Genomic DNA, 25,914 nt, shown 5'->3' on the forward strand with positions numbered 1-25,914 from the left:
TCCCTCTTGATAGGTAGATTGTGACTCATTTTTATAAACAGAGACTAAGTATGAATTCTCAGACTATTCTTTTTCTAGAAAACAAAATGTAGTATTCCTAATTCCCCCCTCCTATCCCTTGGCAAGTTTATAAACATAGTTGTTATAATAGAATTTAGAGATGAGAATAAGCTTGGGAGTGCAGACAACAGATTAAGGCAGTGATGGGCAACCTTTTGAGCTTGGTGTGTCAAACTTCGCCAAAAAACTGAGCATAACTCGGGTAGTGTGTCACTTTGAGGAAAAGACATTATTTCGCAAATGTTTCATCCTCAGGAGCAGCAAATGTTTCATCCTTGGCATGTGGCCGCCTCAGTGGCCGCGTGTCATCAGAAATGGCTACGTGTGTCAGTGCTGACACGCGTGTCATAGGTTCGCCATCACTGGATTAAGGCATAGGTCTCCCTTTGTACAGAGGAGGTGGGAGCCCACCAACAGGCAGAGCCAGTCTGGTTTCAGAGGTGAAGAAGGAGGGGGAGTGGGGAATGGATTTAGAGTCATGACCACAGCCCGACCAGGCTCTGTTAGTCACTGCCTAGAGTTGACTGTTTTTTGTTTTTTTTTATCTTTTATACATGACCTCCATCCCTTGTCCTCCAGCTCCCAATACCACGGTATGTCAAATTTTAATTGTATCCACAAAATGTGTATGTTTAACCTACCTTCTGTTGTAACTGGTAAAGAAATCTCCATGCAGGCAGCTGACTGTGCTTTTCGAAAAGGTGGTCTCCCAGGACCCCAGCGGTTTACTTTGGAAACATCAGCACTGGAAAGGCGTTTTCCAGAACTGCAACTCTGAGAAGTTGGGCTTGTACAGTGTCCATTTACATTATCTGTGCCAAGAGGAGAAGGCAGCATAAATATCAGAATTAAATCTTAATATAAAGGAATCCAAGTGTGTAGATTAATAAATGAAGAGTGAGAATTCTTTTTGTTCAAATCATAGAAAGATGTCTAAGTCCTTGCTATTTTAAAATTTAGTCACAATTTTAGTAATTAGCCAAAAATGTCATATTTATTAAATATAAGATTTATTTTAAAAATTTGACTAGTTAACACAGTTTAGTATTCTATGTATATCCTCACTGTGTATTCTACCATTTAATGGCAATACAAAATAGGATATAGTACTAAACTTTCTTTTGACTAATATAGGTAAACACCTATATTTTGGAAGTGCTTCAAATGCTTGTAGATTAAATTATAGACTGGAAGCATTTTACTGTGTACAGTTGAGAATGGTACCTAAGAATATTCACTCTACAGCTAGACTGCCTGGGCTCAAATCCAAATTCACTAGTTTTATGAATTATTGGAGTGTTTATGCTTTAGTTTCTTCTTCTGTAAATTGGGAGTATTATCTGCCTCATGGAGATTTTGTGATAAAACATGTCACATACAGAAACACTTCCTGGTATATGATAAACTAAACTAAAATTAGTATTGTCACTTTCGTTTCAGAGAATTAACACTGCTCATTTCTAAGATAAACAGTACCGTTTATTTAGAGTGTGAGTTTAACTCTGTTTTTATATAATTTAAACTTGGAAATAACTGTACAAAATGTCTTATTTTTCTTAATGCTAAACAATATTTAAAATATCATCTCATAGTTCTGCAATATTCAGAATGTGTTTTAAATGATCTTGTTTGGTCAAAGGACAATAGAGTTTAAAGGGGAATTCATGTTTAAGTCCATGTTGGACACGGGGCACTGGCTCTCAGTATCCCCTCCATTGCAGCCTTCTATACTGCATATTTGAAAACTTAAAATCATGTATTTCCTATATTCCCTTGCAGCTTGTGCAAGGATGAGAATTAGGCTTCACTATTTGAATGCACTAGTGTGCTTTACTATTTTTTAAAATGAGAGCCAACAGTTATTGAATATTTTAAATGCCAGGCATTTTATACACATTATTCATTTAATCTTCACAGCAACCCTGCAAGGTATGTGCTTTATTATCCTGATTTTGTAGATAAGGAAACTGAAACTCAGGAAAAAGGGATTCAGAAAATTGTCCAATCTTACATGAGCAGTATTCATGGAGGCAGGAGTCTAATCACAATTTTCTCACTGAGTGTCTGTATGTTTAAAAACTGGGGCCCAGGGTCACAAAAATTATTTGGGAGGGTTTAGGAGTGGCTTGTGTAATGCAAGCTCTTTAGGCCAGTCATTTTCCATACTAACATAGATCTCAGAAATCCCATATATCCCAGGTGGAAAGGCAGAAATATCCCACGAAGAGTTAGCCAGGGGGAGGCTGAAATAAAGAGCTCTACTTCTCCTTCACTATCAAATCTAGTCCTATACATAGGAAGAACTCTGAGGGCAACAGCTGGCGATAACAAGGACTTAGAATGAATTTGAAAATGGCAACTACTTCGAGGGTGCAATTGCAAAAATAACCCCCCACCCCGGGTATATCAGTTAGGCCAAGTTGCCCCTTCCTCAGATGCAATGCCTTGTTCTGCAGCTCACTGCTTGTCCAGAGGAATGTGGGATAGACTCACAGCCTTCTTAGCCACGTACAACAGTATATGGCAGAGCCCTGGGAATAGTCAAGTTTGTTTACTTAGCCAGGACCCCTTGCACTTCATTTCTTGCTGGCTGTTTCACGTGAATATTCTTTCATTTCAGCTCAACATGCTAGTCCCTCAACATGCTGTAGTGACCAAATTTTCCTCAGGTTCTCATGTTTGATTCACAAGGTCCAGCTTACATGACCATATATTGGGAAGCCCAGGGTTTTTGGCCATATATTTTTGTTTGTAATAGGGCTGATTAACATAAAGGATTTTTGTACTTAAAATTTAAAAATAAATGGAAGTAAATTTGTTTTCTTTAAAACTTTTTTTCTATCATGCTAAATATTCAAGGTAGTTATGAATTGATAAAAACATTTCGAAAGAAATTTGGTCGTAGCCCAGACACAGTCATTCTGAAAAATTATGATAAAGAAGTGATGCTAAATATAAAAGAAAAGCAAAAACCTCTATGGATAAAATTATTCACCATGCTTTTAGTTCTTATAGAAAAAAAACTGGACACCAGCTATCCTTTAAAATTGAACATAAAACTTTAGGTACATTGTTGTATATAATCATGTAACAGTATGATGCCCTTTAAAAAGGCTAAATTGAAACATAAAATATATATGATATCATATGATTGTTAGCTCTTGTTGCATAAAAAACCACTACAAATGTTACTGATGTAAAATCACAATCACTATATTATGTTCACAGATTCTGTGGGCCATAATTTAAGTAGCTGAGGCAAGGTGGGGCTATTATATCCATGATGCCTGGGGCCTTCATTCAGAATACTTGAATGGCTGGGGGCTTGGAATCCTTTGGAGGCTTCTTTACTCACAAGCCTGGGCTAGAATGGTGCAAAGGCGGAGTTCATTTGGGACTGCCAATTGTGGTTTTTTCAGGAGGCTTGGGCTTCCTTATAGCTTCCTTATAGGTGACCTTGCAGGGCTTAAGAAAATCTGGCAATTAATTTGAAAATGGAATGGAAGCCATCTTTCCACTTACAAAAAAATTTTTGCTTTGGTGTTATACAATGGAGACTTTTATTTTGTGTTGCTTTGAAAGCAACCTGTCTAGTCGCAAACTTTTTGTATACCAAGAGGCAGTTGGTGGTAGATTTCCTGATCTTGTAATAATGTTCTTCAGTTCAACAACTGATTGGCAGTAGTATTCTGATTCTTTGCTTCTAAAAGTAGCAAAGGTGTCTGCTCACCTAGTGTCTGTTTGGTGGCCTTATTATGAATGTCATACCTATAGGCCAAGCTTAGAGTTTACTTCTCCAATCTTTCAGTGATTTGCTAAGCACCTAGTTTCTTGTATTAAATCACTTTCTGTATTAACACAACTAAATGGTTTTTGTTTCCTAGAACTGCCCCCTTATTACAAGAGTGCTTTAGCCCAGGTGTGAAGCTCTATGCCATGTAGAGAAAATTCAACATTCTAAAAATTCAGTTGTAAAACATTCAAGCAAAAGGGAAATTGTTATTCTGTATTTTACAGAAAGATTCCCAAATTTTAAAAATTTACAAGTGTCTTTAAATGAGCTGATTGCATTGTGCCTTTAAATCAAGATTTGATTTAATGTACTTAATTGTATAAAGTAAGGCACAGTGATTTACTGAAAAATGACTTTATTAAATACAATTGAAATTTTTAATATAGTCCTTGCCAAAGCTTAATATAAATGAAGAATATAAATGAAGATTTAACACATTATAAATTAGTCTGGTTAAACAAGCTTTTTAATACACACTATGCAATTCCTAGAAAGTAAAAAAGTAGATTATGCCTGTGCCATAGAGGGTGATTCTATGGTGAAATAAATGTTGAACATAATGCTAAATCAAAATAAGCATTGACTTTTAAAAACAATGAAGATAAGTGAAATAAAAAGACTGCATTTAACCACATAAAATACAGCCTATATTAAGTAATTGGTTAAAATGTTTGAAAGCCCACATTATTATACCTTTGTTTTCTTTTATAGTTAAGCAGTAACTCTTCTTTTCCTCCCCTCCCTTCTTAATTAATCATTGGTTATGCAACCCTAGGTGAAGGCCAGGTTGGCTTGTTGATTGATTTAATGTTGGTTGTTTGCTTAATTTGCTTAATTTAAGCAGGAAAATAATTTATTAAAGGTTACTAGGCAGCTCAAACTCTTAGGAAGAACCTTTGAGGTATACTCAGAAGCTGTGCAGCCAATAACAATACCCACAAGTAACTAAATGTTGAGTTACTTTTAGTTAAGTTATCACTGTCAGTGGCTTAGCATTGCTCATGCTGGGGCCTAAATGTCGGGAGCTGTGCTACAGCTGGCCTGGTGCAGGAGAACATCTCTGCTATCCTACTCACCAGAACTGAGGTTTACGTAATTTTTCTTTATTTCAGTGTTTTTGACAAATAAGAATAGGCTATATATTTATGTACATTTTTTGCTGACACTTTTGAGGTTTTTAAGCAATTATGTTTAGGACATTTTTCTGAAAAATTTTAAGCTAAAGACCAAAGGGACTGAATCACAGACTTCCCTTGAAGACAGCTTAATTTTATTCCTGGCTTTAATCTGATTATCTCATAGCAAAGTTTTCATGGCTATAATATTGTTGTCAAAGTTAAAATGCCTTGAATGAGTAAAGGTTTATATATTCTGAATTTAATGTTTAGTCTCTGAAATCCAACCTTTCAATGAGCTTTTTCCTTTTTATTTCTCAACAATTTCTCATGTCTTCCAAGTTTAATTTCTATTGCATTTAAACATCCATTTAGGCAGATTTTTACAAATTATTTGGGACCAAATTTACAGTCTTTAAAAAAATAATCTCTTACTGAAAACATTGCCTTAGGCTTTGTTACTGATGAATAGAAATGTTTTAACTTGAAATAACAATATTTAAGATTTTCAGCTTCATCAAGGTATAACTGACATATGAAATTGTAAGATATTTAATGTATACATTGTGGTGATTTGATATACATGTACATTGGAAAATGGTTCCCACCATCTCATTAATTAACAGACCCATCACTTCTCATATTTATTTATTTTGGTGAGAACATTTAAGTTCTCCTCTATTAGCAAGTTACAATTATACATTACAGTGTTATCAACTATAGTCACCATATATCAGATCCTCAGATCTTATAACTGAAAGTTTGTACCCCTTTACAAACCTCTCTGTATTTTCCCTACCTCCACCCCCTGGCAACCACTTTTCTACTGTTTCTTAGTTTGACTTTTTTTTTAGGTTTCACATATAAGTGATACCATGAATTTTTGTTTTCCTGTCAAGCTTATATCACTTTGTATAATGCCCTCAAGGTCCATCATTGTTGCAAATGGCAAGTTTTCCATCTTTCTCATGGAAGAATAATCCTGTAGTGTCCATTGTGTATATGTACATATCTATCACATCTTCTTTATCCATTCATCTGTTTAAGGACATGGACTTTTGTTTCCATATTGTGAAAAATACTAAAAGGAACTTAGGAGTGCAGATATTTCTTTGATATCTTGTTTTCACTGTCTTTGGCTAGATACCCAGAAGTAAAATTGCTGGATCATATGGTAGGTCTATTTTTAATTTTTTGAGGAGCCTCCATACTGTTTCTCATAGTGACTACACCAGTTTCCATCCCCACCAATAGTTTATGAGTTCCTTTTCTCCACATCCTCACCAACACTTTTCTTTTTGATGATACCCATTCTAACAGGTGTGAAGTGATATCTCATGGTTTTGATATGCACTTTTCTGTTTGGTGATGTAGAGTACATGTTCATGTACCTGCTGGTCATTTGTATGTCTTCTTTGAAGACTATTCAGTTTATCTGCCCATTTTGAAATCGGATTTTTTTTTTTTTTTGCTATTGAGTTGTATGACTTCTTTATATTTTTTGAGTATTAACCCCTTATCAGATATATGATTTACAAATATTTTTTCCCATTCCATAGGTTGCCTTTTCATTTTGTTGATGTTTCCTTTGTTGATGCTGTACAAAAACCTTTCAGATTGATGTAGTGCCACTTGTTTATTTTTGCTGGTTTCCTTTCCCTTTGTTGTCAAATCCAAAAAATTATTGCCAAGGCCAACGTCAAGGAGGTTACTTCCTATTTTTTTCTAGGAGTTTTATTGTTGCATATCTTATCTTCAAGTCTTTAATCCATTTTAGTCAACTTTTGTGTATGGAATATAGTGGTTCTGTTTCATTCTTTTGCATGTGGCTTCCCAGTGTTCCCGGCACCATTTATTGAAGAGACTATGCTTTCCATATAGTATATTCTTGGCTCCTTTGTTGTAAATTAATTGACTATATATGCATGGGTTTATTTCTGGGCTCTCTCTTCAGTTCCGTTGATCTGTGTCTATCTGATTTTGTGCCAATACTATATTGCTATAGCTTTGTAATATAGTTTGAAACCAGAAAGTGTGATGCCTTTAGGTTTGTTTTTCATTCTCAAGATTGCTTTGACGATTGGGGTCTTTTGTGGTTTCATACAATTTTAGAAATTTTTTTCTATTGATGTGAAAAATATCATTGGAATTTTTATAGAAATTGCATTAAATCTGTAGATTGCTTTGGGTAGTATGGCCATTTCAGCGATATGAAGTTTTCTAATCCATGAGCATGGAATATCTTTCCATTTATTTGTGTCTTCTTTAATTTCTTTTTTTAAAAAATATATTTTATTGATTTTTATATAGAGAGGAAGGGAAAGGGATAGAGAATTAGAAACATTGATGGGACAGAAACATCAATCAGCTGCCTCTTGCACACCTCCTACTGGGGATGTGCCCGCAACCAAGGTACATGTCCTTGACCGGAATCGAACCTGGGACCTTTCAGTCCGCAGGCCGATGCTCTATCCACTGAGCCAAACCAGTTAGGGCTTCTTTAATTTCTTTAGAATGTCTTACAGTTTTTGTGCACAGAAATTTTACCTACTTTGTTAAATTTATTCCTAGGTATTTAATTCTTTTTGATGTAATTTTAAATGTGATTTTCTTAATTTCTCTTTATGATAGTCTATTGTTAGTGTATAGAAATGCAACTGATTTTGTATAATGATTTTCTATCTTCCAACATTCGTGAATTCCTTTATATGGCCAACATTTTTTTTTGGTAGAGTCTTTAGGGTTCTTTTTTAATATATGTCATCTGCAGATAAAGACAGTTGTACTTTTCCTGTTCCAATTTTAATAACTTTTATTTTTTTGCTTAATTGCTCTGGCTAGGACTTTCAGTACTATCCTATATAATAAAAGACTAATATGCAAATGCAAATTGTCCCTACAGGTGGGAGTTTGACTGACTGGGAGTTAGACATGCACTGATCACCAGGGGGCGGCGTGGAACATGGTGAGTGTTGGTGACATGGTGCTGGCAGCGGCCGGCAGTGGAGGCACTGCCAGCACTGATAGGCCCTGACGAGAGCAGGACCACAGCGGGATGGTGAAACAGGTGAGTGGGCGGTGCCAGGCCAAGTGGGAGCCCCAAAGACAGCAACCAGTGGCGGCGGTGGCAGGGGGCGGGGCCGGCAAGGAGGTGGCTTCAGGCCAAAGTGGGTGCAAGCGAGGGCCCTGATCTCCCTGCTGGTCGCCCCACAGATCGGCCCTGGTCGCCAGCCAGGCCTAGGGACCCTACCCATGCATGAATTTTGTGCACTGGGCCTCTAGTCTTGAATAAAAGTAGTGAGAGTGGGCATCCTTGTCCTATTCCTGATCTTAAAGGAAAAACTTTCAGTTTTTCACTGCTGACTATGATGTTAGGTGTGGGCTTGTTATATGTGGTCTTTATAATTATGTATAGAGCAATTTTCCCTCTATACCCACTCAGTATAAATAGATGTTGAATTTTGTCAAACACTTTCCTTCATCTCTTGAGATCATATGATTTTTATCCTTTATTTTGTTAATGTGATGTGTCACATTGTCTTGCAGATCCTTTCATCCCTAGAATACATCACACTTGAACATAAGATCCTTTTAACGTATTGTCAAATTTGGTTTGCTGATATTTTGTTGAGAATTTCTGCATCTATGTTGTTCATTAGAGATATTTTACCTGTAATTTTCTTGTAGTGTCCTTGACTCATTTTGGTATTGAGGCAATGCTGGACTCATAAGTTTGGAAGTGCTCCCTTCTATTCTATTTTTTGAGAAAAGTTGATTGGTATTGATTCTTCTTTGAATATTTGGTGAAAATCACCAATGAAGCTATCTAGTCCTGGACTTTTTTCTTATTGGGAATTTTTGATTACTGATTCAATCTTCTTACTAATAATTGGTCTGCTCAGATTTTCTATTTCTTCATGATTCAGTCTTGGTATGTTGTACGTTTTTAGGAATTGATCTATTCTAAGTTTTCCAGTTTGTTGGAGTACAGTAGCCTCTTATGATCCTTTGTATTTCTGCAGTATCAATTTTAATGTCTCATTCTATTTTGGTTTTATTTGAGTCCTCTTTTTTTCTTGGTGAATCTATCCTATATAATAAAAGCCTAGTATGCAAATCATCCGAACGGCAGAACAACCAGTCACTATAATGCACACTGACCATCAGGGGGCAGATGCTCAACACAGGAGCTGCCCCCAACACACAGGCCCCAGGCCAGCCAAGGTGGGTGCCATGGAGGCCCCCCCAATCGCCCTGCCAGTTGCACCACAGATTGGCCCTGATCACTGGCCTGGCCTAGGGACCATACCCATGCATGAATTTCATGCATTGGGCCTCTAGTTTGTTTATATTTTCAGAAAATCAGCTATTAGTTTCATTTATCTTTCCTACTGTCTTTTTAATTTTATTTCATTTATTTCTGCTCTGATTTTTCCTTACTTGTACTAATTTTGGGCTTCATTTGTCCTTTTTCTAGTTCCTTAAGGTATAAAGTTAGGTTGATTGAGATCTTTCTTATTTCTTAATGTAGGTTTTTATCACTATAAACTTCCCTCTTATAATAGCTTTTGCTGCATTCCATAAGTTTTGGTATATTGTATTTCCATTTTAATTTGTCACAAGATACTTTTAAATTTCTCTTTTGATTTATTTGTTAACCCATTGGTTGTTCAGTAGCATGTTGCTTAATCTCCACATATTTGTGAATTTTCCAGTTTTCTTCTTATAATTGATTTCTAGTTTCATACCATGTGATCAGAAAAGAAGCCTGATATTATTTCAATCCTATCATATTAATTAAGACTTATTTTATGGAATAACATTATAGTTTATCCTAGAGAATGTTCTATGTATGTTTGAGAAGAATATGTATTTTCATGCTTTGGGATGTATATTCTATAAACGTCTATTATGTTCATCTGGTCTAATGTGTCATTTAAGTCCAATGTTTTCTTGTTTCCCCTTCTCCCCCCCCCACACAGACAATTTCTTTATACTTGATTCACTGGGGGACACTTAGCTTGTTTCCATATTTTGGTATTGTGAATAAAACTTCAATTAATACTGGAGTGCTAATATTTCTACAAAATACTGATTTCACCTCCTTTAGATATACCAGAAGTGGGATTACTGGATCATATGTTTGTTCTATTTTTTTTTTTTTGAAAACTCCATAGTGTTTTCCATAATGAATATAACAATTTACATCCCCCAACAACAGTGTACAAGAGTTCCCTTTCGCCCATACCCTTGCAGACAGTTATTACTTGCCTTTTTGATAATGCCATCCTAATATCTATGAGGTGATATTTAATTGTGATTTTAATTTGCATTTGTCTGATGTTTAGTGACATTGAGCACTTTTTCATTTACCTGTTGGGCATTTGTATGTCTTCTTTGGAAAAAAGTCTACTCAGGTCCTCTTTTCATTTTTTATTTTTTAAAAATATATTTTATTGATTTTTTACATAGAGGAAGGGAGAAGGATAGAAACATTGATGAGAGAGAAACATTGATCAGCTGCCTCCTGCACACCTCCTACTGGGGATGTGCCCACAACCAAGATACATGCTCTTGACCGGAATTGAACCTGGGACCTTTCAGTCCTCAGGCCGACGCTCTATCCACTGAGCCCAACCAGTTAGGGCCATTTTTTAATAGGTTTATTTGTCTTTATGTTTTGTTTTGTTTTTGCAATTGAGTTGTATGAATCCTTATATGTTTTGGATATCAACTCCTTATCAGGTATATGGTTAGTTTTTTTCCTCATCCCATAGGTTTGCCTTTTCATTTTGTTGATGGTTTCCTTTGCTGTGCAGAAGCTTTTTAGTTTGATGTAGCTCCACTTGCTTATTTTTCCTTTCATTGACTATAATACTTGCTTTTGGTGTCATATTAAAAAAAATCATTGCCAAAATAAAAAAAAATCATTGCCAAGACCAATGTCAATGAGTTTTTTGCTGTTTTCTTCTAGGATATGATGGTTTCAGGTCTTATATTTAAGTCTTATCGACTTCAAGTTGATTTTTGTATATGGTAGAAGCTTTGTTCGATTTCATTCTTTTGTATTTGAATATCCAGTTTTCCCAGCACCATTTATCAAGGAGACTATTCTTTTCCTAGTGTGTATTTTGACACCCCTGTCAAAATTTAATTGACTACATATGGGTGGGTATATTTTTGATTCTCTGTTCTGTTCCATTGGTCTATATGTCTGTTTTGATTATTTTAGCTTTGCAATATAGTTTTATTTTTTTTTACAACTTACACATGCTTTATTTACTTGATTGAAAGACCTATGGTGCATGCAATGTTTTACATAGTTTATCTCATCTTGGTTCACACTGACATCATTTGTATTTGGGTTCTATGCTCGAGACTATTCAGGTGCTGCTGTTGTTGTTTGTTTGTTTTCTTTCAGGATCAAAGTGGGTACTTTTATATAAAATCTTATTTTTAATTCCTTCTCTGGTGATTCTTTCCTGGATTCTTAGCTTTGCATAATTATACCTACAATGGAACCAGTATCCTAAAGTCACAACGATAAATCCTACTCCAACTTAACATGATCTTCTAATTCTACTAGTTAATAAAAAAATGTCCAAGGCCAGCCACAACAGATTCTAATGAACCATATAATACTGAGTCCTGTGCACAGGGAATGTTCTTGACATCTAAAATTCCTAGGAGCTTAAAGGGCTTCTCCTGCCATGGGGACCGGTTGGCCCCTGCACCCCCACCCCACCCGCCCAGGGCCTTCCCGAGGGGAAGCCCCGCCCTGCCAACGGCCGCACCCTGCAATATAGTTTTAAATTAGGGCACAGTTGGTGTGGCTCAGTGGTTGAGTGTTGACCCATTAACCAAGAGGTCACTGGTTTGATTCCTAATCAGGAAACATAACCTGGGTTTTGGGCTTATCCTAGATAGGAGGCATGCAGGAGGCAGCCGATATATGTTTTTCTCTCATTAATATTTTTATCTCTCTATCCTTCTCGCTTACTCTCTCTCTAAAATTAATAAAAAATTTTTTAAAAAGAAGTTAGAACATGTCATGTATCTAACTTTCTCAAGATTGATTTGGCTATTTGGGGTATTTTGTTCCATGTGATTTTAGGAATATTTTTTTCTGTTTCTGTGAAAAGTGCCAGTGGAATTCTGAAGAATTCAAAATTGCTTTAGGTAATATAAACATTTTTTTTTTTTATATTTTATTGATTTTTTACAGAGAGGAAGAGAGAGGGATAGAGAGCCAGAAACATCGATGAGAGAGAAACATCGATCAGCTGCCTCTTGCACACCCCCTACTGGGGATGTGCCCACAACCAAGGTACATGCCTTGACCGGAATCGAACCCGGGACCCTTGAGTCCGCAGGCCGACGCTCTATCCACTGAGCCAAACCAGTTTCGGCAGGTAATATAAACATTTAAAAATATTAATTCTTCCAATCCAAGAACTTGGGATATATTTCCATTTATTTGTGTCTTTAATTTCTTTCATCAATGTCTTACAGTTTTCATTGTACAGATCTCTCACTTCCTTGGTTTAATTAATTCCTAAGTATTTTATTATTTTTGATGCTATTGTAAATGGCAATGTTTTCTTAATTTACTTTTTGGACAGTTCATTGCATTTACCATGAGGCTTATATAAAATAGTGTTAATCTATTTTATTAAGTTGCTTAAACTTGATGTATTTTTGAACATATAACAAAGTATTAGTTTTAGCTGTACAAACCTATTTATAACAGTCGAGTTTAACATCTTAAGTTCAAATTCATTCTAAAGCTCTACAATTTTAGTGTTCCTCCCCCATTTTGTTTTTGATGTCACATTTGTATATTTTTATCTTGTGTATCATTGAGAAGTTATTGTAGCTATAATTATTTGTACTACTTTTGTCTTTTTATCTTCATATTAGATTTGTAAATGATTTATCTACCTTCATTACAACATTCATTAGATTCTTCTGAATTTTGCTATATATTTATCTTTACCAGTGAGATGTTTTTTATTTCATATATTTCCCTGTTACTAATGAGCACCCTTTTGTTTCAAACTAAGTAAGTTCCTTAACAATTTTTGTCAGGTCAGTCTAGTGGGGATGAACTCCTTCAGGTATTACAAAGTAAAGCCTTTACTTCTGGAATACTTTTTATCTCTACTTCAATTCTGAAGGACAACTTTGCTGTGTAGAGTATTCTTGGTTGGCAGTTTCTTTTTCTTCCAGCACTTGAAATATATCATGCGACTTCATTTGCCCTGAAAATTTGCTGCTGAAAAATCTGATAGTCTTATGGGGATTCCTTTGTGCACTATAAGTTGTTGTAATCTTGTTGCTTTTAAGGTTCTCTCCTTGTCTTTAACTTTTGGCAATAACATACCTTTCAAACTTCCTGGGCTTTCTGGATCTGGATTAGGAAAGTTTACAGCTATTATTTCTTCAAATAAGTTTCCTTCCCTTTCTCTCTATATAGTATTGTGTTCACCAGCCCAACTCAACTCTCCTTCCATTACCATATATCCCCCCATACCCTTTTCTAACCTCAATTTCAACAAGAGTGGAAGCATATTTCATATTATTTTGTGCTTTGATATTTTTCTATTTCATACTGGTCCTGGAGACCATCCTACATAGACCTATGTAATATTTTTTAGTATAGTATGTATTTATATAGGAACAAAGTTTTCATTTAGGGCTATACAATAATTGACTTAACTATTTTCTTATTAATGAGTATTTAGACTTTCAGTCTTTTACTATTTCAAAACAAACAAATGAAAATAGTAATACTTCTTTGCACACAAGTATAATTATACCTATAGAATGAATTCTTAGAATTGAAATTGCTTGGCAAAAGAATATGCAAAAGTATGGTTTCCAAAAAGATTTAAGCAATTTACATTCCCACCAACAGTGTATAAGAACTTTAGTCTCTCTAAATCTTCACCAATGTTTTACATTTTATAATTCTTTGATATTTTTTATCTAATACAAAAATGTTGCTTTAATATTAATTTAATAGTGAGTGTTGGACATCTTTTTATTTATTTTAAAGACACTTGTATTTCTTTCTCTGTGAACTACCAGTATTTATCCTTTGCAAGTTTTTCTAGTATTTTCTTGTTTATATGTATAAGCACTTTTCACATTATCAAAATTAGTCTTTGTCAGATGTATTACAGAATGTCATTTGTCTTAAATTTATTTTTATGTAATCAAATTTATTAACCATGTGTTTTTCTTTGTTTTTATTTGGGTACTGAGTTTTCTGCCATCTCTAGCATAGCCTTCTTTCCTTCAAGAAAATATATTTTCCATGTTTTCTTCTAGCACTTTAATGGTTTCTTTCTATATATTTACTAGAGGCCCAGTACATGAAATTTGTGCACAGGGTGTGTGTCCCTCAGCCCGGCCTGCACCCTCTCCAATCCAGGACCCCTCGGGGGATGTCCAACTGCTGGTGTAGGCCTGATCCTGTAGGCAGCTGGACATCCCTCTCGCAATCCAGGACCGCTGGCTCCTAATCGCTTGCCTGCCTGCCTGATCGCCCCTAACCACCTCTGCCTGCTGGCCTGATGCCCCTAACTGCTCCCCTGCTGGCCTGATTGCCCCTAACTGCTCTCTCCTGCTGGCCTAATCGCCTCTAACCACCTCTGCCTTGGCCCCTGCCACAGTGGCTTTGTCCAGAAGGACGTCCGGAAGACGTCTGATCTAATTAGCATATTGCCCTTTTATTAGTATAGATATTTTTATCACCTACATGTTATTTTAGTTTAAGGAGATTATTTTCAGATGCCTACTTAGTTGTTCCAACATTTATTGAATGATATGCCTTTATTCCACTGATTTTAAAGGCTAATTACTTACAATTATAAAATTTCTGTATGCATTTGTATCTCTTTGTGAATTTCCTATTTTGTTACACTAATTGAACTTTTCATACATCAGTACCCAAATAATAAAATTATTAATAGTTATATAAAACACTTGAAACTAATTTTATACTGTATTTTACTTCTGGTGGGAGTAGACATGATTTATGATTATTTTTTTCAGAAATGTCATGGCTATTCTTACATGTTTACTTTTTCAGGTGAATTTTAAAATACCTTGTTTACTTCTCTGGAAAATTTGTGTTATTTTCAGTGAAACTGAAATGTCAAATATCAATTTCAAGTCTTCCTGTCCAAAACCCATAAAGTAACCTATGTTTTATCATTCATTCAAGTCCTCTTCTTCAATAGAGGGTAAAATCATTTTCCTAAAAATTTATAGATTGAAGTTTAATACTTTTATCTTTTTTCATATCACTATATGAAAAATTGGTTATAATATCACTATAAATAAGCTAATGTGCTCATTTTAAAGCTGATTTTTGTTTAAGAAAAACCTTTACTTCTGGGGTATGAATATTGTAACCAACCACGTCACTAAATTATCATTCTCTATTTTTATTAATTATTCAGTTGAGTCTCTTAAGAATTCAAGTATAAAACTATCCCTCTAAGTATAATAATTTTATTACTTTCTTTGGAATACATAATATATCCTTCCTGTATTTAATTACACTGGCTAGCACTTAAAATATAAGTTAACAATGTATAGATGTTAAACTGTTGCTGGGGTATCTAAAAAGTCATTGTTCCCTCTTGTTCTTGGATGATAGATCCTTATTTGAAAACTAGAGGCCCGATGCATGAAATTCGTGCATGGGTAGAGTCCCTAGGCCTGGCAGACGATCAGGGCCGATCTGTGGGGCGACTGGCAGGGCGATTGGGGGGCCCCCACTGACACCTGCCTTGGCCAGCCTGGTGCCACCTGCTCGCCAGCCCCACCCCCCGATCACCCCACTGCCACCACTGGTCGCCTCCCTCTGTGGGGCAACCAGCGGGGTGATTGGGGGAGCCCCCTGCTGGCACCCGCCTTGGCTGGCCTGGGGCTTGCAGGCAGCTCCTGCATTGAGCGTTTACCCCCTGCTGGTCAGTGTGCATCATAGTGACTGGTCATTCCACCAGTTGTTCTGCCATTCAGTCGATTTGCATATTAGGCTTTTATTATATAGGATTACATTCCTCAGCACAGTTTGATATATAATTACAAACAATAAACTGCAATTAACCATTAATCTGTTATTAGTTATCACAGTAAAAATAATGAACATATCTATCACCTCCCTCAGTTCCCTTATTTCTATGTGTAACCCTCCCATCCTGCCTGTCCCCATTGACCCTCTATACTCATAAGCTCTGATGTATTTTCTGTTACTGTACATTTGTTTGCATTTCATAGAATTTTATATAAAAGCAAGTATACTGTTTGACAAAATGCTTGTTTTTGTCTTTCTTCTTTCACTCAACATGTGATTAGTTTGAGGTTCTATCACGTTGTTATATTTATCTAGAGCTCATTTCTTTTAATTGCTGAGGTTTTCTGCCATATGGATATGCCATATTTGCTTAACTATTCACCAACTGATACATCTATTATCTCTTAAAGAGATTTTAAAACTAAGTAAAATTTTTTTTCCTTACCCACATATTTATCGTTTTCCAGTGCTCTTCATTCCTCTGCATAAATCTAAAATTTCTTCTAGTATTATTTTCCTTTTTTTAGAAGAATTTCATATGTTATTTTGTAGTGTTGATTTTCTAGAGCTAGACTCTTTCAGCTTTTGTATGTATGTAACAGTATTTATTTCGCCTTCATTTTTCAATGATATTTTGTCAAGTATAGAATTCTAGTTGACAATTTTTTTAGTACTTTGAAAATGTTCGTCCATTAGGCCCTGGCTGGGTAGCTCAGCTGGTTAGAGCATCATCCTGGTATGCCAATGTTGTGGATTAGATCCCCCGTCATAGCACATACAAGAAACAACCAGTGGATGCATAAATAAGTGCGACAATAAATCTTTTTTCTCTCTTTCTTTCCCCTCTCTCTATAAAAGCAATAAATTAAAAAAAAGTTATTCATTGTCATCTAGTTTTGTTTTTTTTTTTTTTGAGAAATCTGCTATTATTCTTACATTTGTTTTGCTGTATGTTAATATATCTTTTTTTCCTCTGACTTTCAGAAATAATTTCAGTTATGTGCTTTGGTATAATTTTCTTCATGTTTCTTATGCTTGAAGTTCATCGAGCTCCTTGGATCTGTGGATTTACCATCAAATTAGGAAAATTTAAGTGTTTATTTTAGTAAGAACAACATACTGCCCCTTCCATGATAAACGTGATCCAATATAATCAACCTGCCACCAGGTAATTGGCTAATCACTCAAGGAATGGGAGATGTGTTGGTTTTTGCTGCTGTCATATGTTTGAATCAAGTTTGTTGTGGAACCTTAAAGAGTTCTCTGTGGACAATAGACCCTTGTCAGACATGATTTGCAAATAATTCCTCTGTAACTTGTCATTTCACTTTCTAAAAAATGTCCTCTGTGCCAAAGTTTTTAATTTTGATGAGGTCAAACTTAACAATTTTTTTCCTTTTGGTGCTTGTGTTTGTGGTGCCATATCTAAGAATTCATTGCCAAATTCAAGGTCATGAAATTTCCCCCTATATGGTTTTTGGAGAGTTTTAGCTCTTTAAGTCATAGATCCTGCACATGGATTTCCAGTTTTTTCAGCACCATTTATTGAAGAGAGTATATCCCCCCCCCCGCCCCCCCACTGTGTTTTCTTGGCAACTTGTTGAAAATCAATTCATCATAGATGTATGGTTTTATTTCTGGATTTTCAACTCTATTCCATTGGTCTATATGTTTATCTTTATGCCAGTACAACATTTTGATTACTGCAGCTATGCAGGAAGTTTTGAAATTGGGAAGTACAAGTCTTCCAACTTTCTCCTTTCTCAATATTATTTTTGCTATTCTTGCTTTGGCATTTCTATATAAATATTAGGATAAGCTTTTACATTCTGCAAAAAAAAAAAAAAAAAGGCTAGTGGTATTTTGGTAGGGACTGCATTGAATCTATTAGATTGTTTTGGGTGGTATTTATATTTAAATAAAATTAAGTCTTCCAAGTAATGTTATTCCATTTATTTAGGCCCATTCTTACTTAATCTCTTTTAGCAGTTCTTTGTAGTTTTCAGTGTAGAAGTTTTATACCTCCTTGGTTAAATTCATTTCTAGGTATTTTATTCTTTTGAAGACTTGTAAATGGAAAAAAAAATATTTTTCCAAACTTTCATTCTTGATGTATAAAAACATAACTGATTTTTGTGTTTATCTTATACCCTGCAATTTTGCTTAATTCATTTATTCTAGTTTTTTGTTGTTGTTTTTTTTTATATATTCTTTGGGATTATCTATATATGGGATCATACCAGCTATCAAAAGAGATAGTTTCATTTCTTTTCCAATTTGGATGCCTTTTATTTCCTTTGCTTACCTAATTTCTGTGGTTTCTATTACAATATGTAACTTCCATTACAGTATAGAAGTGGTGAAAATGGGCATTCTTGTCTTGTTCTGGAGGAAAGATTTTAGTCTTTTATCACTGAGCAGGATGTTTGTGGGTTTTTCATGAATACCCGTTATCTATTTGAGGAAGTTCTATTCCTACTTTTCTGAGTATTTTATCATGAAAGGAAGTTCAGTTTTGCCAAATGCTTTTTCTGCATCAAGATTATCATGTGTTCCCCAACCCCCTCATTCCATTAGTATAATTTTTATGTTGTTTATTTTCTTTTGTTGAACTCCTTGCATTTTTGTAGTATGTTCCACTTGGTCATGGTATTTAGTACTTTTAACATGCTGTTGGATTTTGTTTGCTAGTATGTTGTTAAGAATATTTGCATTTATATTTATAAAAGATGTTGGTCTCTAATTTTACTTTCTAGCTTTGAAACCAAGATAATGCTGGTGTCACAGAAAGAGTTAACAAATGTTCCCTTCTCTTCTATTTCTTAGAAGAGTTTAAGAAGTATTGGTACTAATTCCTTAAACATTTGGTAGAATTAATCAGCGAAGCCATGTCATCCTGGACTTTTCTTTGTTTGGAGGTTTTTGAGTACCTAATTCAATGCTTTTATTACACACACACACACACACACACACACACACACACACACACACACAGATTTTCTTAACTCACTTTTGATATTTCTAAGAATTTGCCTATTTCATCTAGGTTATCTAGTATGGCATACAATTGTTCATAGTATTCACTTATAGTCCTCTTATTTCTGTAAGGATGATAATAACGTCCCCACTTTCATTTTTTATTTTTATTTTTTTGCATCTCCTCTCCTTTTTTTCTTAGTTCAGGTAAATGTTTGTCAATTTGTTGATCTTGTCAAAGAACCAATTTTTGTTTTTCTATTCTCTATTTTGTTTCTCTTTTCTCTGATCTTTATTATTTCGTTCTGTTAGCTTTTGGTTTAATTTGTCCTTCTTTTCTAGTTTGTAAAGGTATAGAGTTAGATTATTGATTTTTCTTTTTAATATAGGCATTTGCAGCTATAAATTTCACTCTGAGCTTTGTCTTTGGTGTAACCTATACTTTTCGCTTTTTCTTCTAATTTGTTTCAAAGTATCTTGAATTCCCTCATGATTTCCTCTTTGACCCATTGGTTATTTAAAAGTGTACATTTTCCTGGTCTGTGTGGCTCAACGTTTGAGCATCAACCCATGAACAAAGAGGTCACTAGTTCGATTTCCGGTCAGGGCACATGCTGTGTTGTGGGCTTGATCCCAAGTAGGGGCCGTGTAAAAGGCAGCCAATTAATGTTTTTTTCTCATAGATGTTTTTTATTTATTTATTGTTTAAACTCAGTATTACATATGTCTTCTTTTTTCCCGATTGACCCCCCCACTCCCAACCCCCAGGACAAGCCCCCACCACCCCAGTGTCTGTGTCCATTGGTTATGCTAATATGCATGCATACAAGTCCTTTGATTGATCTCTATCCCCCACACCCATGCCCCTGCCTTATCTCTAAGGTTGGATGGTCTGTTAGTGTTACCTTGTCTCTAGATCTTTTCTGTTCATCAGTTTATATTCATTATATCCCACATATAAGATCATGTGATATTTATCTTTCTCTGACTGGCTTATTTCACTTAGCATGATGCTCTCCAGGTCCATCCATGCTGTTGCAAATGGTAAAAGTTCCTTCTTTTTTATAGCAGCGTAGCATTCCATTGTGTAGATGTACCACAGTTTTCTAATCCACTCATCTGCTTATGGGCATTTAGGCTGTTTCCAAATCTTAGCTATTGTAAATTGTGCTGCTATGAACATAGGGGTGCATATATCCTTTCTGATTGGTATTTCTGGTTTCTTGTCTAAAAGTGGGATTACTGGGTCAATGGGAGTTCCATTTTTAATTTTTTGAGGGAACTCCATACTGTTTTTCACAGTGGCTGCATAATAAAAGCAAATTTCAATAGTTAACACAATAAATGCGAGAAGTTCATCAGAAGGCTGATGGACAGCTTCAGCAGGGCTGAAAATCTGCATATATTATCGCCTGCTGCTGGAACAGCCAAAGGCAGTTCCCCCAACCTGATAATCTGTTTTTACCAAACTTTACCTTTGATATGTATATCTGCTTTGCTAGAGGGCAAGATGTGTAAATAAAAAGCCCTGTGTGCGGAGATTCGGGGAGCTTAGTCACTAGAACTAAGTTTCCGTCTGACCATCCAAAATGCCTTCCAAATTTATATTTCATGTCTAGTCTCTTAATCCATTTACACACAGCCCCTTTTCCAGATTCCTGAACCCTTCTAGATGCCAAGTAAGACCCCAGCATTAATGGTGCCTCAAAATGGCATGTCTGGAGAAGAAGTTGTTCACCTAAGTGAAGAAAAGAAGTTAATCACTGGTAAAGGTAAAATTCGGTGGGGAGATTCACTGCGTGTAAAGCTTGCACCAAGCCTTGGAGGTCATGAACCAAGGTGGGCAAGAAAGTCTTTTGTTTTAAGCCAGACTATTATGGGGAAGAATTCGGCTTAAAGGCAAAAATATCATTGTAAATTTTTAGCTTATATGCTCAAGGATAAAGAAATTGTAATGTCAAAAGGCACTTTCTTAAATCAAGCTCAAGGAAAAAGAGTGCCGTTGTCATATTTAACTATGTGGGTTCTTGTTCAAACTGCAAAATGCCTACGTATTTGGGATTGAAAGTCTGTAATAAGAAAAAAAGCCCCGCTGCCAAATCTGCCTCTAGTATTGAAAGGCTGGGCAGCTAGAGAGATTAAAGCTGTCAGCTCTCTCGCTGAGAGACTCTCTAATGCTTTGTTTAAAAATTACCGCAGGACTCCTTGGGACAGGCAAAATTTAGCAAAAATAACTAAAAGCTAGTCAATGCCATGGAGAGTGGAATAGAAAAAGATTCAGGATCTATCATTTTATTTGGTATAATGTATTTATTGTTATCTATTAAAACATGCCTTTAATAAGAAAAGAAATGTGGCCAGTTCAGTTGCTAAATTTTCCCAAAACAAACAGGATGTGGGGGAAGGGAGACACGTGGTAATCCTGTAAAAATGGACGCCCACTTCTGAGTTTGCTAAGAAAAGTCTCATCTCCGCCATATTTTTCCCAGTTTGTCATTTAAAAATTTAACAAAATTTAGGAATGTGTTTGGGATTTCTGTACTCGTAAAGAGAGAAGCTAGCTTAAAACAAAAGAGCGCTTCATCCGATGTTGGACAAGGTTTTGAGCTAAGTTTAACTCTCTTTACAGATGCTACAGAATAAAACCCAAAGCTGTTTTTTCTCAAAAGAAAGATGGCGGAGATGACCCAAAGATTTCTATAATAAAGGGTAGTTTTTATATAATAATGGACCGCATTCCAAAGTTAACATTAAGGCTGCTAAAAAGTCAGTAAATTATCTCTGTTACAGAATTTGCCAAAGTAAATGCCTTAGGTAGTAATAATTGGTTTTAGAATCTCAAAATTGTTGAAACATAGATAAATAATATATTAATTATGAAGGTCCAAGTAGCCCAGGGGGAAACTAGCTTTGCTCTTTAACAAAGAAAAAAGCTGGTTGCGCTAGTTTCCTGCCGGCAGCAACCTCTAAGGAAAAATGTGGCGATTTACATTTAAATAGACCAGGCTAGGCCAAACCTGTTTCACCAGCCAAAAACGTGGTTTTCCAAAGCTGTTGGCAACTTAAAACTTTGGAGTTTGCTGAATTAAATAATAAAACTTATTGAATATCTAGGTATTTTGAAATGACAAAATACTAAAATATTAATCTGAGTTTGCCTCGCATGAAAAATCTAGAGGACAGAATTAAATCTATTAATTAAATATGTCTTGTATTTTAAAAATGTAAAGGTGTTACTAATCTAAGAAATGCTAAGTATTTAACTTGCCAGCTAAAATTTAAGGCTTCTAAGATTTTAAAGTTTAAATTAAGTCAGGAGAAATTATATAGTTGTGGTAACAAAATGCATAAAGTATAGAAATTTATTTTTGAGAAAATAATTCTTATATTTTCTCTGAAGAAATTAGTAGTTAAAAATATATTGATTTACCAAGTGTGGTAAAATTTCAACCTAAGATATAATATTTTATATGGTCTAATTAAAAAAGAATTCTATGATCTCAACCAAATTTTTAATATAAAAACCAGTTTAAATTTAATTGATATCTTTTAGAATAATTATAAAAAGTATATAATATAATCTTTGGGTGATATATATATATATATATATATATATATATATATATATATAATCTTTCCAAGTTTAAATTTCAAGACTTTAACTGAGGGATGGCTTTTGAAGCATTCCATGGGTCCTGGAGCGACTCAAAGAATTCTCTCTTCTTAAAAATTTTTGAATTAAGCCAATCTAATACACTTGAAATCGCATGGAAAGCTTTATCAAATAAAAATTAATAAATATATATAGGTTATAAAGCTTTATATATATATATATATATATATATATATATATATATATATATATATAGGTTATAAAGCTTTAACCTCTAAAGGAGGGCAAGCAAAATTCCTAAATATTTCTTAAGTAAAGCCAGATTTTTTCAGCAATGAAATTTTAAAGACAAAAGCCCCAGGCAGCCTGCTTTCAGATAGGCTGGGGGTGGGGCAGCATTTGTGCCTAATGGATCAGACGTATAAGTTTGCTTACTTTGCTTTTTCAATAAAGATGCCTACTTTAATTACTTAATAAATTAGCTTTTAAAAATTATAATTGTCTCATGTAAATTAAGTTATATGAGAAGCCAAAATTTTTATAAGCAATTGGATTCTAATAAAGTCCTCTGAAAATTATTGAGACTTCCCATAATCCCTCTTTATATGCAAATAAGCCAAAAAGAATACTGTTTAAAAGTAAATTTTAAGCTTAATAAAAAGGAGAAATTTTAAAATTTTGAAATCTCTTCTGCTAGATTTACAGGGTAAACTGAAGGTTATTATTCAAGCATTAAATCTGATCATAAATATAGTAAACATAAATTTAAAGAGAATCACTTAAAATGTAGATATGTGGCAGTATCAGACAGCACCCAAGAAGCAACCATGTAGGTTGCTTGGTGTAAAAAACAGAAAGAAAAAGGGTTTTAAAAAGAAACTTCCTAAATGTGGCCTAGATATTACTCTGGCAGGAAATAAAGAGAGGTTTCCTCCAAATGTCTGGAAAACTGTAATTAAAAACCAATGTATTAGGCCTCAAAAAGAAAAGTAATTTGTGTCTTATATAAAAATTACTCAAAGACTAATAGCAGAAATTCAATTAGTATCATTTACTGTCCACAGCCAAGGACAAGTAATTTAAAAAATAAGTCTTATTTTAGACTAATTTAAATTGGCAAATTGAAGTAAGTAAATATTCAGGGGAACTTAGTTGTACTGGGCAGAACACTATTCCTGGAGTATTAACTAATTTTTTACTGATAGTTCGTCTCATGGTAAAAGCTACTTATTATGCAATGAATCCAGACCAGTTATGTTTCTATGCAAAGAATGAAATTAAAAGCTATCAAGGCTGCATTGCAGGATTTCCAAAAGCCTCTTAATAATATTTAAAACAAAAAAAACAGGGTGATAGTGGAGAAATATCCTGTAAGTAAAGTACATCAAGTCTTAATTACTTAATTGTTTTACTTTAAAATTATTTTTTCACTTATAATGCTATGGCAAGACACACATGGTGTCAGAATAAGCCAAAGCAAATGGTTTGGGAAAAAATGAAAAGATCCCGAGTCTAGTTTATAGAAAGGATTCATTTATTAACCTTTGGTCGAGAATATGCTTGTATATTTCCAGAAAACTCCTCCAAGCCCATGGATTCCTGCAACAATGGATCTGAGAGAGGAACTAACCAGACTACTCCAGCCACAGATGGCGATGGCCTCAGGCAACATGCTGATGAGACAAAGGAGAAACAGTCCATAGATGGAGGATGGTGAAGATGCCTTGCCATGCTAGCAGTCAGCAGCTGTGCATTGCTGCAGGTTGCCCAGGACCAAGCCAAAGAAGGTTGGACCTGCATTGCTCACCGTTTGTCCACCATCCAGAACTAGAGTATCATTGCTGTCATGTCACAGGGAACCAATGGAAAAACTGTTGGACAGTGATTGGGAAGAGAACCCATAAAAAACTATTGGACATTGGAAAGGGGACTCAAAGAACTGTTGGCCCAGAAAGGAGCTTACTGCAGAGTGATTCCTTTGATGCCTGGCAGCAATTTAAAGGGACATGCTAGAACTCGATCCTTTCTATTGAATTTAAAAATCTTAAAAAGACCCGAGCTCTGCAAATGGCGTACATTTTTGTTAAATTTATTAAATACTAAAGGGGGATATGCTGGAAGCAAATTCCAGTAGTTAACATACTTAATGCAAGAAGTTCATCAGAAGGCTGATGGACAGCTTCAGCAGGGCTGAAAATCTGCATATTTTATTGCCTGCTGCTGGAACAGCCAAAGGCAGTTCCCCCAACCTGATAATCTCTTTATTGTTTACCAAACTTTACCTTACTGCTTTGCTAGATGGCAAGATGTGTTAATAAAAAGCCCTGTGTGCGGAGATTCGGGGAGCTTAGTCACGAGAACTAAGATTCTGCCTGGCCCTCCAAAATGCCTTCCAAATTTACACTTCATGTCTAGTCTCTTAATCCATTTACACGCAGCCCTTTTTCCAGATTCCTGAACCCTAGTAGATGCTGGATAACACCCCAGCACCTGCACCAGTCTGCATTCCCACCAGCAGTGAACGAGGGTTTCTTTTTCTCCACATTCTTGCCAGCACTTGTCATTTGTTGATGATAACCATTCTGACAGGTGTGAGATGGTACCTCATTGTCGTTTTGATTTGCATCTCTCAGATGATTAGTGACTTTGAGCATGTTTTCATATGTCTCTTGGTCTTCTGTATGTCTGCTTTCAAAAAGTGTCTATTTAGATCCTTTGCCCAATTTATTGGATTTTTTATCTTCCTTTTGTTAAGTTGTATGAGTTCCCTGTAAATTTTGGAGATTAAACCCTTATCTGTGATACCACTGACAAATATGTTCTCCCATACAGTGGGCTTTCTTGTTGTTTTGTTGATGGTTTCTTTTGCTGTGCAGAAGCTTTTTATTTTGATATAGTCCCATTTGTTTATTTTCTCCTTGATTTCCATTGCTCTAGGAGCTGTATTGGTAAAGATTGCTATGAAATATGTCTGATATTTTGCTTTCTATGGAGTCTTCTAAGATTTTTATGGTTTCCAGTCTTACATTTAAGTCCTTTAACCATTTTGCATTTATTTTTTCATCGATGTTTCTATTTCTTGCCTTTCCTCTCTAAATCAATAAAAACATATTTTAAAAAGTGTGCTGTTTAATTTTTAAATTTTGTGAATATTCCAGTTTACTTCTAATTTCTATTTTCATTCCATTGTGACTAGAGAAACCTCTGTATGATTTTAACCTTTTAAAATTTATTGAAACTCGTTTTATGTCCTAAAATATGTTCTATC

General features: G+C 35.1%; 1 protein-coding gene across 2 annotated transcripts in view; it reads right to left on the reverse strand.

Annotated features, from left to right (window-relative positions):
- STXBP5L (syntaxin binding protein 5L) overlaps positions 1–25,914 on the reverse strand; it is a 218,925-nt gene that overhangs the window by 24,622 nt on the left and 168,389 nt on the right. For both annotated transcript variants that reach the window (XM_054713945.1, XM_054713944.1), the window contains one exon: positions 702–872. In XM_054713945.1, coding sequence (XP_054569920.1) covers positions 702–872 — 171 coding nt within the window. The remainder of the gene's footprint in view (positions 1–701; positions 873–25,914) is intronic.

This window comes from Eptesicus fuscus, chromosome 3, assembly GCF_027574615.1.
Source record: "Eptesicus fuscus isolate TK198812 chromosome 3, DD_ASM_mEF_20220401, whole genome shotgun sequence".
NCBI lineage: Eukaryota > Metazoa > Chordata > Mammalia > Chiroptera > Vespertilionidae > Eptesicus > Eptesicus fuscus.